Raw genomic sequence first — 18,256 nt, 5'->3', positions numbered from 1 at the left:
GGTTACTGAGCTCCACAAGGACCAAATATATCTGGGCACAGGGTCTTTTCTGAGACTGACATTCAACCAAGGACCATGTATGGATATAACCTAGAACCTCTGCTCGGATGTAGCCTGTGGTAGCTCAGTAACCAATTGGTTTCCCATAGTGAGGGGAACAAGGACTATTTCTAACAGGAACTCAGTGGCTGGCTCTTTGACCTCCCCACCCCCCAAGGGAGGAGCAGTCCTGGGGGAGTCCTCTCCCCCAGAGGAGAGCTTTGCAGCCAGTCCTGAAGATACCTGATAAAACAGGATCAGATGAATGGGGAGGAGGTCCCCCCTATCAGTGCACTTGGCAAGGGGCACGGTGGAGAGGAGGGAGGGAGGGAGGGACTGGGAGGGAATGAGGGATCAGGACATGGCTGGGATACAGAGTTAATAAAATGTAACTGATAAGAAAAAAATGAAAATAAAAAAAAACATAGGTCACAAGTGTTCCATAGAGATTTTTTTATAAAAGAAAATATATGGTTGTAGTATAGCTTTAATAATGTAAGAATAGTTAATGTATGCAGTGATGTTTTACATATGTGTAAGTGTGGAAAATAACCAACCTTTTAATTTTTATAACATCTATTTTGTCATATTTGGACTTTTATGCTTCTTGATGAAGTAAATTAAACTTTAGAACTTTTAGATATATTTGTTTTATTTTATGTTTAGGTGTTTTGCCTGCATGTATGTATTTACACAGTGTGCACCTGTGGTGCCTATAGAGGCCGTAAGAGGGTCTGACATCCCTGGATGTAACTTCTGGAACCGGAATTACAGATGGTGTGAACCAAACTCAAGCAGTGTAGGAACCTAGAATAGGAGCTGATGCAGAGACCATGGAGGAGTGCTGCTCACTGGCTTGCTCCCCATGGCTTGCTCAGCCTGCTTTCTTATAAAACCAGGACTGTCACCTCAGGGTGAGGTCCCCATTCACAATGGACTGGGCCCTCCCACATCAATCACATATCAAGAAAATGCCCTACGTGCATGCCTACAGCAGTATCTTGTGGAAGCATTTTCTCAATTTAAGCTCCTTTCTAATGTGGGACTTTTTATTTTGAGATTATAGTATAATAACATTTTCTTTTCCATTTCCTTTCTCCAAACCCTCCTGTATAACCCTCTTTTTTCACTAACTCTTACTGCATGCATATGTGTATATACATATAATCTCTTTATTCTGTATAATGTTGCCTGTATGTGTGCTTTCAGGGTTAACTGGCTAGCACTGGACAACAAATTGGTGTGCTCTTCCCTGGGGGAAGACCATCTCTCCAACTCCCAGTTTGCCTCAGTTGCCTCTAGTTCTTTATGTAGGATTGAGGTCTCATGGGCTTTCCCCTATCCACTTTGGCATGTCCATTGGTGTTAAACTTGTTCAGATCACATTTGGATGCTCATGTTTGTGAGGCTTTATAGGTGTAACGTCTGGTGTTACTGGAAGAAACAATTTCACATCCTGATCTTCTGGCTCTTAAATCTTTCCACCTCCTCTTCTGCAATGTTTCCTGAGTCTTAGGTGCAGGAGTGTTTTATAGATGTAACTTTTGGAACAACACTGCATTTTTATTGGTTGTGATTTTCTGTAATGGTCTCCACTGTTATAAAGAGAAGTTTCCATAACGATGGATGAAGTGTGGGTATAAGACAAATGTTTAAAAATTGTTAGGGGTCATAGTAAATCAGTTGCAGGTTCTCCTCTAATAACTATGACTTCACTAGCACTGAGTAGTTAGCCGCGTTTCCAGTACCAGCCATGGAATCTCTCTTGTTGAGTGGCTTTTAAGCCCAATTAATTGCTGATGGTTGCCACCAAGCCATGTGTGTCACTAGGTTTATCATGTCATGCTGCTCAATGATGTGGGTTACAGGCATCAGTGCTGTGTTGGACTGTTGATTATCTTTCTCCTTTGGGAGCTTGCTTAATGTCCTCAGGTACCATAAAGCTAGGAAGAACATTATGACTGCCTTCAGTTTGGGCCTATAAAAGTTAAAACATACTCATTTACTGTGATTATGACTATGGCTTGATTCATTTATTTTGATTTTTGTTTCCTCCCTCTGTTTTCATTTCTTCTGACTTTAAGTGGGTTATTTGGTATTTAGAAAATTCCATTTTGGTGTGTGTGTGATATTTTTACTGTTGGAAAGCATTTTTAGTGATTAGGTATTACTTGTCACATTTAACACTTTGAATAAAGTATAAAAATCTGGCTCCCTGTGAAGTTCTTTTTTTACTTGAAATTTTCATATATATAATATGTATTAATATAATCTAATCTCCACTCCCTTCCACTAACTCTTCTGCTTCGTCCCGAATATATTTCCCTTCAAGTTTCAAGTCTCTCTCTCTCTCTCTCTCTCTCTCTATATATATATATATATATGTATAAATGTACAGATATATGTGTGTATGTATATATATGTCCTCCACACACATATGTATGTATGTGTGTGTGTGTGTGTGTGTATATATATATATATATATATATATATATATATATATATATATATATCCAGTCAGTGCTGTCCATTTGCACATGGCTATGGGGTTATCTACTAGGGGTATGGACCAGCTACCAATGGCCACCCCTTGAAAAAAAGTAACTCTTCCTCTCATATCAGAGATTGACTGGCAGTAAATCCTTGGCTAAGAGTTTGGCCTTGGGAGGCTCTCCCCCCACCCATGTTAGAATTTTTTAAATAGTTTTTTTTAAAAGATTTATTTATTAATTATGTATACAATGTTTTGCCTGCATGTGTGCCTGTACACCAGAAGAAGGCACCAGATCTCATTATAGATGGTTATGAGCCAACATGTGGTTGTTGGGAATTGAACTCAGGACTTCCGGAAGAGCAGACAGTGCTCTTAACCTCTGAGCCGTCTCTCTGACCCCACAAGTTGGAATCTTTAACTACCTATATCTTGTGCAGGTAAGCATAGTTGTTGTGAGTTTGTATGTTCAATACTCATCTTAAGTCCTGAGGATAACATTTTGTAGCACTCCTTTCCACCCTCCGGCTTGTACATTTTTCTACCTTCTCTTTCATGATGTTCCCTGAGCACTTAAAGTCAGTTATTCTCATCCCTTTGAACAAGTAGGAGTCTTTACATTAATTACTACCCTACTGCAGTAAGAAGCTTCTCTGCCAAAGGTTCAAATCTATGGATAAACCCAAAAATATTTAGAAGGCAATTTAGACAACATGATCATTGAGAAAATCAACACCAAGAGATTACTTCCTTGGGACTATGACTTTCCTAGCCATAGGTTTTAACCATTTCTATAGTACTAAAGCATGAAATTCCCCTCTGTGGAGCAGACCTCAAATCTAGTCAGGACAACAGTTGGTTACCAAGGAAGTAACCTTGCCACTATTGCATCATTATATACATCTTGCCTAGTAGGTCAGATATTTAACCTGTGTAAGACCATTCATGTCATTCCCCAACTCCACCAGAAGCCTGCATAGCATCGTTTAGTACTGTAAAAGCTAAGTCAGCAGGGAGACAAGTTGATTGTTGTGTCCTGCAACCAAAGTATTTGGTATCTTCACTGCCTAGTTATGGTGGTCAATCAAAAAGTAATGACAATAGCCTGTATTGTTTTAGGTGTCTCTGGGGCAGTGGTTCTCAATCTGTGGATCATGGCCCCTTCTCAGGGGGTCATCTAAGACCACTGGAAAAGTCAGGTATTTACATTACAGTTCATAGCAGTAGCAAAATTAGTTATGAAGTAGCAACAGAAATAATTTAATGGTGGGGTTCACTATAACATGAAGAACTGTATTAAAGGGTCACAGCAAGCTCTGGGGTATCCATGACAAATAATTCATAGGGCATAACAGAGATTTTCTTTTGATAACCCATGTCCTCTAGAGCATGTCTATTCATACAGGATACCTCAGTTCAAGATTCTTTTTTGTTGTTGGGATATTCTTTTTTAAAAAATTAAGATTTTTATGTTTATTAGTGTTTTGTCTGCATTTATGCGAGTGTACCACATGTGTGTCTGGTGCCCATGGAGGTCAAAGGAGGGTATCAGATCTCTGGAATTGGAATTACGTATGGTGGTGAACCACGTTTGGGTGCTGGGAACTTACCTGGAGTCCTCTGCAAGAGCAACAGTGTTCCTACCTCTGCAGCCCAGCTGTTATATTCTTAGCTCACTTTCAAGTGTGGTTTCCTAATATTTGTATAGCCTTAGTTTTGGTTACTCTACCCCAGCTCTCCTTTCATTCTTTGAAGTTCTCTTACTTTTAGAGACTTGAAATTGCCTTAATAGAGTCAGATTAAAGCTTCCTTGTTCTAAGACGTCATCTTCTATTAGCCATTAGTCCTTTGAGCATTGCCTTTATTCTCTCCCTTTGGTTTGGCTTGGTAAATAACAGACCTTTTCATTTCCATCTTTATATCTCTTCCTCTGTAGTTTCCCATCATCTTACCTGTGTTCTTGATAAGGGTGGTTTTCTCTGAGCTGTTTGTTACATTTTGCTAGTTGTCTCTTTAGCTTTATATGTTAGCTTGTCCATTGAACTTGTTGTTTTTAAAGTTTTAATGGTATTAGTTTAATTTTGTGATTATGTTTTTAAAGGCTGTTGTTTTTCTATTGATTTTATCCTATTTTATTTTAAATGCATCTGTTTTAAAGTTTCTGTTCACTAGTGCTGTACTCTGAAATTTGAGGTTATCTAATTCAGTTTTTATACTTCGGTTTTAACCTCTTATTTGTATTGTTTCCTGATATAATTTGTGATTTAGAATGGGGATCATTTTTTTTAAATTTTTTTCACAGTTTATTCATTATATATCCCAATTGAGGCCCCCTCCCTCAACTACTCCGATCCCACACTCCCTTCCTCTTCCCCCCATCCCCTTCCCCTAGTACACTGAAAGGGGGAGTTCTCTTCTTTTGCCATCTGCCCATAGCTTATAAAATCTTATCAGAACTGCCTGGATCTTCTTCCTCTGTGGCCCGGTAAGACCACATCGCCAGGGTTAAGTGATAAGAGAGGAGGCAATCGAGTTCATGACCGAGGCAGCCCCTGCTTTCCTTACTCAGGAACCCATGGAGACTAAGCTACCAATTGGCTACATATGAGCAGGGGATCTAGGTCCTCTCCATGTGTGGTCCTTGGTTGGTATATCAGGCATCCCTGGACTCAGATTTTTAGCTTTGTTGGTCTCCTTCTGGGACTTCTGTCCTCTCCATGTCCCTCTATTCCCACTCTCCTCCTCTTCCACAAGACTCCCTGTGCTGTGCCCAAAGTTTGGTCATGATGAGTCTCAGCATCTGCTTCAATCCTCTGTTGGATGGAGCTGTTAAGAGGACCCTCTGTAGTAGGCTTGAAATGGGGCATCATTTTCAGCCGGACTGTCTGAGCATTAGCTTTCGCCTTGGTTGAGAGTGTTGTCTCCAGAGAAGTTTTGCCAGTGTCACAAGTTTATCTGTCCAACTTGGAACCAACTTTGACTTTTCATTTCTTTTAGTATTAAGAATTTTACTAGGAAGAATTTCCTGAGCGTTTTAACAACTGATGAGTTCTATAGGCTGATCTACTAGTGGCATAGCTCAGTGGCCTTGTGTGGGCTATTTTGGTCTATTTTTTTGTGATAAATTTGTCTGTGGTATCCTTTTTATTCTAGGCTGCTGAGACAGACAAACTCAACTATGATGACTGTAAGTGTCATAGCTTTGATTATGCGGCAGGAGACATCCCTTACAGATTACTGTACATTTTGTCATACATGTAAAGTGGTGTTTTCCGGGTGGTGATGGCACATACCTTTAATCCCAGCATTCAGGAGGTAGAGGCAGGTGAATCTCTTGAGTTTGAGGTCAGCCTAGTATCCAGAGCAAGTTCTAGGACAGCGCAGACTACATCAAGATACCCTCTCTCACAAAACCAAAACAAGCAAATAATAAATAAAAATAAGGTGATGTCACACGTTATCTTTTTATCTTTTATCGTTAAATACCTAAGTGTGATTTTGGTGAAAGGACTTTGGCACTTCTAGACGTGGAAGTCTGTTTACTTACTTGTGGACTATGAACTTCCTGAGGGTATGGACAGTGCCAGCTTAATCCACCATTGCTTCCTGGACACCCAGTGCTTACACACGCCAGACAACAAATGTTTGTGGAGTGAATAAAGTGCTGTTCATGAGGGATTTAATCATAAAAGTGAAATCTCAGAATAAACCTCAAGTGGAATAGCAAGGAATCAGCGTATCTGTGTAAAAGCAAATGAGTTTTACTCATGTGATACTTTTCAGCCAGAAAATCATGATCTAAGAGCTGCAGTGTAAGATATTAGGTGTAGGTAAATGTGATTCAGTTTAACTTTATAGTATAACTGTAAAGTGTGCATAACAAAATACAATAAGGGGTTGGGGATTTAGCTCAGTGGTAGAGCGCTTGCAAGGCCCTGGGTTCGGTCCTCAGCTCTGGAAAAAAAAAAAGGTAAAACACAATAAAGCAATAAAACTTGTGTGTGTGTGTGTGTGTGTGTGTGTGTGTGTAGACCAGAGGTCAACAGTGGGAGTCCTCCTGTTCCTCTCCATCTATTTTTGAGTTCCAGTCTTTCTCTTTCTGAATCTTGAGCTCACTGATTGGGTAGGCTGTCTGACTAGTGACCTCCAAGAATCTGCCCTTCTTTTCCCTCTTCCAGCCCCGGTGTTGGAATTACAAATGCGTGCTTCTAGGCCAGCTTCTCATTTACACACTGGGGACCTGAACTCAGGGCCTCATGTTTGCACAGTGGGCATTTTACTGACCGAACTATTCTTCTAGCTCCTTATTTTGTAAATTCCCTGTGGTGTGTTTTTAAAATAATGACAGTATTAAAAGTGAAACATATATTAATGTCCTTAAAAGCTTTTAGATTTAAATATACTAAAAGTTAACAAAACATAAAAATTCCAGAATTAGTTTTTATTATTAAAATATTTGCAGACTTTTATATGAAAACACAGAAAAAGATCTTTCTGATACTCAGCGACATCTTGCTAAGAAAAAATATGAGCTACAGCTTACTCAGGAGAAAATTATGTGCCTGGATGAAAAAATTGGTAAGTTTTTTTCCTGTCATTGCCTTCTATTTTCCATAAGTCTGGTAGAAATACACATTTTTATTTTCTTTAGCTCACTTAGGGAGAGGCCCTTAGCCTTAAGTGATGGCTTGAATTTGTCAGTGAAGGGAGAGTTAAAATCACAACTCCTTTTTCTTGATGATAATTACTTGTAATACAATACAGTTTATATAACATTGCAGCTTACTCAGAGCTATTGAAAGGAATTGTAATGTATATGCATTTCAGTTTGGATAGAGAACAGTCACATATTCAGTCATATCTATAACAGTGTTTGAGCTTAGAAAAAATCACTTTGATAAAAATTCCCATTTATGTTGATGTGATCACAAGTTACTGTTCTTTGAAGGAACAGATAAGTTTTGTCAGGATTATAGAAGACTAAAGAAGAGGAAATGAAAAGCAGGTAGTGGTGGTGCACACTTTTAATCCCAACACTTGGGAAGCAGAGGCAGGTGGATCTCTAGGAGCTCAAAGCCAGCCTGGTCTACAGAGTGAGTTCCAGGGCTGCCAAGGCAGAGAACCCTATCTTGAAAAATGCCTCCCCACCAAGGAAAGTATTTATTTGGAATTCTCAGGAAAAAGTCTTTCCCAGAGAAGAGTCCACTACTTGATTATCCAATACCTAATGGCTAGTCCTGAAATATACATACAATACTGTATGGTCTGAGCAGGTTGTATTTAAATGTTTACACACATGGATATATATATATATATATTATATATATCATATATATATATATACATATATATATATGTCAGTAGTTAAAGAAAAAGAGGCCATGAATTTGAAACACAGCCAGAAAGCTACGTGGGAGGGGTTAGGGAAGGAAAGGTAAGGGGGGGGGATGTAATTATATTATACTCTCAAAAAATTACTTCTGTTTAGTAAATGTTAGCATGAATAACTAGGTAGGTGGAATTGCTACAGATTGAGACAGGAAATACTTGAAGAGAAATGTGAAATATAGTAAGATACCATATATAAATGATATTTTTAAACCATGAAGTCACCTAGGGGGAGGAAAAATAAAACAAAACAGAATAAGGAGAAGAGAAATCAAGCCAGAATAAGAAGAAACCAAAGAACTAGGAAGAAAAGCAGACATGAATTTATTTGGAAGGCAGAAAGAAGGGTGTTTTAAGAAGAGGGTGTGATCTCTTGTCAGATACTTTTGAAAAATGGAATAATACGGGCTTAAAAATGGACATGAAATTTAGCACAGTGGCAGGTTTGGTCACAGCGACCAATCAAGCCTGGCGTGTCATTTGTTGAAGAGGCAGTATAGGAGCAAATGCGATGGGATGTCCACTGGTGGTAGTGGGTGCTGCGAAGTGCAGCCAGCCTGAGCCTTAGTGACACCCTGGGGAACGCACATGCCTACACACACATATAGGGCTATGTAAAATAATGGGCTAGACTCTTGAGACCTTTTGTATTGGATAACCAATTGGTGTGTTCTTCCCTGGAGAATTCTATTTTTCCTGATAATTTCAGATGTTAGAAATAATTTCATCCTCCATAAGCCTAACAGAAATTTCCTGCTATTTCTAAGAAGAGTAAGATGTGATGACATCAACGCACATAGGAGCTTTTATCCAACTGATTTTTTGTTGTTGTTGTTGTTGTTGTAATCCCAAACAATTAAAAAACAACAAGAATCTAGCATGGTAGTTCATACTTAGAGTCTCAGCACTTGGGAGGTTGAAGTAGGAGGATCATGAGTCTGGGCAATCTGGGCTACATAACAGATCCCAAGGCTATGGGTTATGTTTTGAGACATTGTCTCAAATAAAAAATACAAAATACAGTGACAAAATACAGTGAAATGAAAAGTAGCAAGATAGTAAAATAGTTTGAGTGAGGTACGAAGCTAAGGACTTGGATTTCTCAAGCTAAAACTCACTAGAATTCTAAAGAAGTGGGTACTTGTGGTTTTTTTCTCTGTTGCTGTGCTGAAGTACTCTGACAGAAGAAACTTAAGGGAGGAAGGGCTTATTCCTGTTCACAGTTCAGAGTGCCAGTCCATCATGGCAGGAAAGTCAGGACAGTGGGAACTTAAAGCAGCTAGTCATGATGTCTGCAGTCAGAAGAGAGCAGATACGTGCTTGCTGCTCAGCTTGCTTTCTTTGCTGCCTAGATGTTCCCACTGGCAATTAAGGAATATCTTTCCACATCAAGACAATCTCATGTAGGTATGCCAAGAGACCGTTCTCCCAAGTGATCTTAGATTGTCATGTTGACAGCACCATGACAGCTAGATGATAGATTGCTTGGTGTTCAGTGGAAATAGATTCAGATGTAAAAACAACAAAACTTGTGTTGCCTGAGAGTCATTACTACCTATGTGACCTATTGTTAAATACTATGTAATCTAATAGAGTGGTCTTAATAAGGCTGCGCTATAATGGCACTTGGCAGGGATTAACTCTATAGGCAGTGTCTTAGAGGTCTGGTCTACCAGCGCTCTCCCTGTAGAGTACCAGAAGAGCAGTTCTCACACTCCCTGGAAGCTAACAAAGATCCTGAGAGCCAGATTTGAAGCTTTGTGTCAGGTAATTCTGTTATCCTGGAGCACCTCTCTCTTCAGCAGTTCCCACCACTATGGATTGGAACCATTATGGAGTGTGGGGCATGGGGTACTTGCCAAAATACAAATTGCTTTGCCCACTATCAGAACTTTGATTCAGCAGGACCATGCCTTCAACATTGACATCAATTTGTCAGAGTTCTCATAAATAGAATACCATAGATGATTGTCTTCCTTAGCAATTGTAGAAAAATAAGGAAGAATCAAAATCTCTAAAACTGATTTAATTGAGTATTTTATTAAATTTTGTTGACAACTTTACATTCAACAGGCATTCGAAGCTAGAGGGGAGAGGAAGTTAATGGAGAAAGCCCACAGGTTGCTTTGGTACCCCACTTGTCTCATTCATTCTCCTTGTAGGTTAGTCTGATCAGATGTTGATCTAGAGCTTTTCTTTGCTGTAATTTTAAGACATTGTGCTTTTACATTTATGGGCATTTAGAACTTTATGATTCCTTATTGTTTGTAATCACAAGCAAAAACAATTTATGGTACTCTTAAGTGAGTCGATAAATAGGACAACTAGTTGGAAAATATTTCAATCTGATGAACTGGAAAAAGACTTCATCTTGATTAAAATGATACCTTTATGATTATTTAGATAATTTTACGAGGCAAAGTATCGCACAGCGAGAAGAAATCGGCATTCTTGGTGCAACCCTCAATGATCTGGCTAAGGAAAAGGAATGCCTGCAAGCATGCTTGGATAAAAAGTCTGAGAATATTGCGTCCCTCGGAGAGAGTTTGGCAATGAAAGTATGTCCTGAGAACTGGTAGACAAGATATGCTTAAATGAGGTGTTTAAATATTAAACTGTAATTTAATGGTTTATTTAACTGAATACAAGAATAAGATTTTCTCAGATTTTTCTAGAAAGCCAAAAGTTTAAAATCTGAAATGTTTGAAGATGAGTGCATGCAAATCTACTAGCTGATGTTTTAAACTTACTTTTTAATCACGAATTAGTGACTATGTTCATTGATAATAATTAAATTTAGTATCAAAATAAAGTAGTAAGTGATTTTTTTTTCTTTCAAACATTTTAAGCCCATCACTTTGGAAGGTCTTATGTTCATTCCATTCAAACTGCCTTTGTGAGCTGGTTATGGTGGTGGACACATGTAATCTCAGCACTCCAAGAGGCAGAAGCAGGTGGAGCTCTGTGAGTTTGAGGCCATCCTGGTCTACAAAGCAAGTCTAGGACAGCCAAGGCTATACAGAGAAATCCTATCTCGAAAAAAACAAACAACAACAACAACAAAACTGCCTTTGTGGTTGTAAACTATGAGCATGCTTCACACTTTTCTTGTTTTGTTTTTTGAGACAGGTTTCACCATGTAGCCCTGACTAGCCTCAAACTCCCAGAGATCTGTTTGTCTCTGCCTCCCTAATGCTGGGATTAAAGGCGTGCACCACCAAGCGCAGCTGTACATGTTTTAATGTCATCATCAGTCTTTGAGAATGGACCATGTGTTGCTCCTTCACAAAGCTGGGTGATAATGGCACCCATGAAATTTTTTTCTTGTTAAACAATAACAAAAGATTTTACAAGGAAGACAGAAAGAAACAAAAGCCCCCTTAAGCCCATAAACTGATTGTAAAGGCAAGTCTAGTCTGTTCCTTACTAAGCAAAGATTGTACCACTGGAGTAAGGTCTTTCTTCTAAGAGGACTAATTCATTAGTATAACCACCTGTCCATGCAGCTTTCAGCAAGTATTTAGTGCCATGTACTCGGTGTTGTGTTAAAGGCTGAGGGTGAATGGGGCCATGGACTGATTGGACAGGTAAGCACCATAGGGACGTAGGCCCCATGTGTTAACTGGAGTTTGACAGAGGCACGGCTAATTCAGCCTGGGAGTTGGGCAGGAGAAAGATTTAGGAAGCCTTCTAGGGAGTGACATGTCTAAGTTTTCATTTAAAAAAAAAAAAAAGACTAGAAATGCCAGAGAAGGACTTATGGGAAGAAGACAGTGGGAGCGTAATAGACAAGCAGAGCAGCTTACACTAGAGTCCACTGACTCTCATGGGAGGATTTCAGGACGGTTCCAGATAGTTTACTGTCAGAGCTGCAAAGAGCTGTGTAAGGACAAAGATACACGTGGGGTTGATTGCTGTGATAACGTTGAGTTCTGAAAGGCTGCGGCAGTATCTCTTTTAGAACAAATATTCTAGCAATCATAAATCTGCAGGAAAGATGGACTTAAGGAGCCAAGACTAGTGATAAAGACTGGTAAGGAGTAAAATGATGAGCCCTGTCTTCAGAAGCTGCAGAGCCATGCGAGAAACAGATGTGCTAAGGAAGCGGGACTGAGATGTGCTTTCTGCCTCATCAGTGTTCGTGCGCATGAAGGAGAAACGTAGGCAACAGAACACGCCTGGGAAGGTTGATCATTTACCAGCTGAGCTGGGATTGGCTTTGGGACAGTGTAAATGTAATATTTGTCGGCTGCTAGAATTTTAGGTTTGGAGAGAAAATTGAAATTAATAGATGTGAAATCATGAGCATAGTTGAAGTCATAAGGAAATGGTATGTGCATGTGTGCATTTGCTTTCTGAAAAATTCTCTTAATAATTTATGACTTTTAAGGCATGGTTTTGATTATCCTTATATTCAAAACAATAGCATTATTTTATTTTAAAACACTTAACATTTAGAAATAACTTTTTGCCTCTTTCAGAATCTTATTTTTCCTGCCATATATACCATTTCAAATTCCTCTGATTCTGTGAACTGCGTTGCTTCCCTTACAAGGAAGACAGATGCAAGTGCATTTCAAAACCAGGAACTTTTAGTTAGTTTTAGGAAATGTTTGTCCTCTGAAGGGAATAGTTTGTAAGACAGCATTGGAGAGCTAGAAGTGATTGCCAAGCATGCTGGCACCTGCCTGTAATCCTGGAGAGGCAGAGGCAGGAAGAGGGCTGTGAGCTTAAGGGCAGCCTGTTCTACATAGCAAGCTACAGGCTAGCTAGAGAAACATACTCTGTCTCACAAAACTCCAAACAAACAAAAGAGATAATATTCTCTGTAGTGACATTTTAGAACTGAAGTAAGAAATGTCCATAAGTAGAAAGCAAGACATTGGTCTAAGGTGGAGATACAGGGGTGTGCTAAGCTGGAAAGCTCTGCATTAGAGTGAATAAGGCCGTTTTCCCTCTGGTAACCTTAGCCATTATTTTAAAGGTTTTATTTTTATTTATGTTTGTTGTATGGCCTAAGGAGGCCAGAACTCCTCTAGAACTGGAGTTACACAGTTAGTTGTGAGCCATTTGACATACCTGCTAGTAATCAAACTCTGGTCCTCTGGAAGAATAGCAAGTGCTCTTAACTGTTGAACAAAATCTCTAGTCTTGGTAATCCTAGTTTAAAGAAATGTTTTGCTACTTGGTGTCAATTAATGTTAGAAAACTGTAGCAAGATTATAGATTTTTGAGTACCAAGGAGAGCAACAGAACCAAAAAATCTGGACACGGGGGTCTTTTCTGAGACTGATACTCCAACCAAGGACCATTCATGGAGATAACCCCTGCACAGATGTAGCCCATGGCAGCTCAGTGTCCAAGTGCATACCCTAGTAAGGGGAACAGGGACTGTCTCTGATGTGAGCTCAGTGGCAGGCTCTTTATACCTCCCCCTGGTGGGAGAACAGCCTTACCAGGCCACAGAGGAAGACAATTCAGCCAGTCCTGATGAGACCTGATAGGCTAGGGTCAGAGGGAAAGGGAGGAAGACCTCCTCTATCAGTGGATTCAGAGAGGGGTATGAGAGGGGATGAAGGAGGGAATGTGGGATTGGGAGGGAATGAGAGAGGGCCTTCAGCAGGGATACAAAGTATATAAACTATAATTTATAAAAAAAAAAAAAAGAAAGAAAGAAAGAAAAGAAAAGCTATAATTGGAAAGTTTTAGGGTTTTTTGTTTGTTTTTTTGAGACAGGATTTCTTTGTATAGTGGTCTTGAGTGTCTTGGACTCCCTTTGTAGACCAGGCTGGCCTCAGACTTACAGTGATCCATCTGCTTCTGCCTCCCTGAGTGCTGGGACTAAAGGCATGTGCCACCATATCTAACATAGGTTTTTGTTGTTGTAGTGTATTTTTTTTTAAATAACTGTTTTAACAGTTCACATGAATATATGTCCCTCACTGGAAAAAACATATTCAGGTTGTACAAGGAATATTAAAATTTCTTTTTAAAAATAATAAATTTTCTAATGTTAGTAGGTTTGAAAATTGGTGGTATTAGGGTTCTACTAAAAGAAACTTGTTTGAGAGAATATATTACTGAGTTCTAGTCAATAATTTTTACCCTGATTATTTTATAATGTTCCTACAGCATCTCACATTTTTATCCCTTTGATTAATAAAAAATAGCCCTGTTTAGGGTTATAAAGTATATTCCATGCTTAACCATATAGTGAGTTTTAAGGCACTAGACAGGGAAGCTTTCAAAATCCATTTTTATTTTTATTTTTTTTTTAAGATTTATTTATTTATTTTTTTATGTATTTGAGTGTTCTATCTGCATGTACATCTTCATGCCAGAAGAGGGCATCAGATCACATTATAGATGGTTGTGAGCCACCCTGTAGTTGCTGGGAATTGAACTCAGGACGTCTGGGAGTGTAGGCAGTGGTCTTAACCATTGAGCCATCTCTCTAGCCCCAAAATCCATTTCTAAATGTATGACATCATTCCTTAATTAAAAGCCTGTAAAAACTGCTTTGTTTTACTTTTTAAAAATTAAAATTGTGTATTTGTGTGGTATGTGTACACCTTAGGTTTTGATCTTCTCACTGAACCCAGGGCAACAGATTGGCTAGGATGGTTGGTTGTCCAGCCTCAGGGATCACCCTGTGTTCACACCGCAGAGCTGGGGTTACAGGTGTGCACTTGCCATGGCTGCTGGTCTACAGTCATGGTCCTCATGCACATGTAGCTCATGCTTTACAGAGTGAGCTGCCTTGCCAGTCTCCAGATCCCCCACTTTAGTGTGTGTGTGTGGGGGGGGGGGTATCTTCAGTGAGTTTGTTCTTTAAGGGATGAACTGTTTTGTTAATGGGTGTTTTAATCATACTCTGTCCAAGTATTTTTGGTCACACACTCACATATAGTCTTCATTATTCTAACCAAGAGCAGAAGCTGAAAATACCCTAGAGTGGGGCACATGAATAACAGATAGTGCATGTTTACTGAGAGTTTTAAAAGTATGATAATAGTATCAAAGGCAATATATTCAAATACATTTCAGCCTCAACTGATTCCACTATTTCTATTTTTTTTTCATAAAAGCTCTGAAATATATTGGGACAGATGTTTGAAGTTTATATTGCTAATATAAATACACTCAGTTATTTTTTTTCTAAGAAATAAACTTAGTTGCCTACAGTTCTCTGTAGGATTAAGGCAAGAGGTTATCCAATACCAAATATCAGCATTGAAAACATACATGCAGATAACATTATACAGACTGAGCAGTTATTATTTATGTGTTTAGGAATATATGTGTGTATACACATACATACATGTATGTGACAAAAATTTTAAAAAGAAGTCCATGAATTTGAAAGAGAGCCATGGGAAAGTTTGGAGGGAGGACAGGTAAGGGAAAATGACACAACTATATTGTATTATAATCTCAAAAAAATTTAAAAAGAAATGAATTTAGTTATATATTCATTTTACCAAGTTTTATAACATGAACCTGTGGAGATAAATTAGTACAATTTACTGTAGAATATTTCATTGTGAAACCCTGGCAGTTATGGAAGTCTTTTATAGCTGGATGATCACACAAATCTTTTAAGACATTATTAGTTATGTGATCTCATGAATATATATTAACCTCACCCAGTACAAATGTGCACACTGATTATAGGCTCTAAAGTGTGGAAAAGAATATGACATAAATGTTTAAAACCAAATGAATATTATGGGGCAATTTATTTTTATTTGTTCAGCTTTGGTAGAAGTGAGTTTTAAACAATTTTAACTTAATATTTGTGTTAATTTTAAGGAAAAGACCATTTCAGGCATGAAGAATATCATTGCTGAGATGGAACAGGCATCAAGGTAAATCATTCAAGACTATTTGAGCACTTACTGGAGGTAAAACACTATTTATGTGTGATACAAGGGGACTGAAAATCAAGGGGTTTATGTTATGTACCAGATGGTCATTCTGATGTCCAACAGAGGCTTAGGCTGGCTCAGGGAATAAAGGAGAGTATGGCTTTCACCAAGTGAAATAAAGGGCAGGGCTTCCAAGACAGAAATAATAGGAAGGACCACAGCTTGTTCAAAAGCCCCTGGAACTACACGTGGGTGAGTGTTGTTGGGCCCTCAAGTGTAAAAGAAGTGAGATAAGAAAAAAAGAAAAAAATTGTTGATGATGACAGATTTTAGGGAAATGTCAGGCTGCCAGGTCCCCATTGCACATGACAGGAGGAGTGTTCAGAGAAAGATGACTTGCTTCTGAATTTAAAGAGCCTTTGAGAGCATTGTTGTAGACACGACCAGGAAGGAGTCTGCAGTGTTGACAGGGAGCTAGTCTGCAGACAGCAAGTCTGTGGCTCCTTGGAACGAGGACCTATGTCAGGTTCTCTAGAGGAACAGTATTCTGTTAGCGGCCGTGTGCATGCTACAGGAGCAGAGAACTCCACAGCTGCCCAGTCCACACAGCTGAATGCCTCAGCAGCCTGAAGCCAGTGTTGGGGAGCCAGAGCTCCATGCAGAGCTTCTGCTGTTCTGTCTACACTGAAGGACCGAAGAAGCTGGCAGCAGAAGACAGCAGCAGCAGCTGTCTATTCAAGACAGGCAGGGGCCAGACAACACTGCCTCTTCCGGAAGAGCCATTTAGAGGGCGCTGCCCACTGTGAGAGTCGGCTTTTCCCCAGCCAGCTAAGCTCAGACACACTGTCACACATTTCCCGAGGTGTGTTTTCTAGGGTGTTTAAGTGTCATCAAGTTGATAAGACTGGCTGTAACCACTCTACCTCTTCACAGCTTGACACACATATCTAATGTCTTTCTTAATTTTTAAGTGAATATTGTAACAAGGTCACAGTTGAAGTGATGTGAAATAACTATCCCATGTCCAACTGAAAATGCACTAATTCTTCCTTCAGGAAAATAGCACAAAGGTCCTTGAGGAATGCTTGTTGTTGTGATAACTCATGAGCTAAGTTTGATAATATAGATACAATGGCACAAAGTACTGAGAGCAACTCAGTGTATTTTATGTGAAAGCTCTAAGACAAGAAAGAAAAACAAGTCTGCTTAATTAATATGGATGTACATGTGTGTACATGCTCACATGTGCGGACACACACACACACACACACACACCCAGGAAATAAGTGTGACAATTAACAATCCTGGTTTCACTGAAATGTGGCTGTAGCTGATAATGTACCACTCATTCTACATTTCCTCTGCCTTCAAAAAACAAAAACAGAAAAACCACCTGAGTAAATCCGGATTCTTCCATATGAGTCATGACCTATACCTTCGCTCCTGAAGGATGTAGGCTTTCATCATCCTGCCTGGGTTGAGTTGTAGTTTCCCCTTAATCAAAGGGCATTGTAACACTAAGAGAAGCCCTAGAGGATCTGCATTTCAGACATGCTTTTATTTCCTTCACTGTAGGGTAGTAGTCAATCTAGTCAGTCTCCCTCTGGTGTCTTAATCACTCCTAATACTTTACTTCCTTTCTTAGCATGTTGACTCAGGAACCCAAAGTGACCAGGGAGCTGCCTTAGCTTTCAGATCAGTTGAATGGCTCTTGTATCTCCTGTTTGAAACACTCTCCTCTCTCTCAACCCAAAGCTTGTAGGGCAACCGAGCATAATTGTTGTGGGAATAGGAAGTAAACACCTTTAGTGTGTCATTAGGGGTGATGGTGAGTGGTGTCATTCTCATTTACATTTCTTAATTCTTGGACCATGAATGCTCCCTAGAGGGAAATAGTACCATATATTGGACATTGATTCAGAACATATACAGCCTTTTGAAAAATCCTTCTCTAGCCCTCTGGGCTGCTGCTACATATTTGCTGTTATAACTTCATCTTTTAAAGGTTTTTCCACTGTTCTGTCAATCAGCTGCTTTGGGATGGTTGGGAACAAGGTAAGACCAGTGGATTCCATGAGCATAAGCTCACTGTTGGATTTCTTTGGCTAGGAAATAAGTTTTCTGGTCAGAAGAATTCCTGTGTAATACCATGACAGAGGATATGCTATTTTGTAAGCATTATGTGCAGGAGAAGTAAATCTACAACCAGATTTTTGTATGTTCCAGTAGGACACAGTCCTGGTCTTTCTGTGATGTGATACAACATAGTAAGAGCCAGCTCCAGGTATCACCAAGCCAGTTAAAGACATTCATTGTCATGGTTCTGTTTCTTTACACCCACTTCTGGCGCAAACTCTTTATCAGGCAGGATTCTTTAGGGACAATAACCAGTAAATGTATATATGTATATTAAAGGGGAATTGCCTTACAGGCTAGGAGCTAGGTATCCAGCAGTGTGACTGTGTTTACC

At 39.3% G+C, this 18,256-nt stretch overlaps 1 protein-coding gene across 3 annotated transcripts in view; it reads left to right on the top strand.

Annotated features, from left to right (window-relative positions):
• Tsga10 (testis specific 10) overlaps window positions 1-18,256 on the top strand; it is a 91,398-nt gene that overhangs the window by 40,948 nt on the left and 32,194 nt on the right. For all 3 annotated transcript variants that reach the window (XM_055607193.1, XM_055607187.1, XM_055607178.1), the window contains exons 10-12: window positions 6,993-7,108; window positions 10,322-10,476; window positions 15,731-15,786. In XM_055607193.1, coding sequence (XP_055463168.1) covers window positions 6,993-7,108; window positions 10,322-10,476; window positions 15,731-15,786 — 327 coding nt within the window. The remainder of the gene's footprint in view (window positions 1-6,992; window positions 7,109-10,321; window positions 10,477-15,730; window positions 15,787-18,256) is intronic.

The sequence above is a fragment of the Psammomys obesus genome, unplaced genomic scaffold, assembly GCF_907164565.1.
Source record: "Psammomys obesus unplaced genomic scaffold, mPsaObe1.curated_primary_1811, whole genome shotgun sequence".
NCBI lineage: Eukaryota > Metazoa > Chordata > Mammalia > Rodentia > Muridae > Psammomys > Psammomys obesus.
Note: the sequence above shows the minus strand (reverse complement) of the source record. Positions and strands in the feature narration are given on the sequence as shown.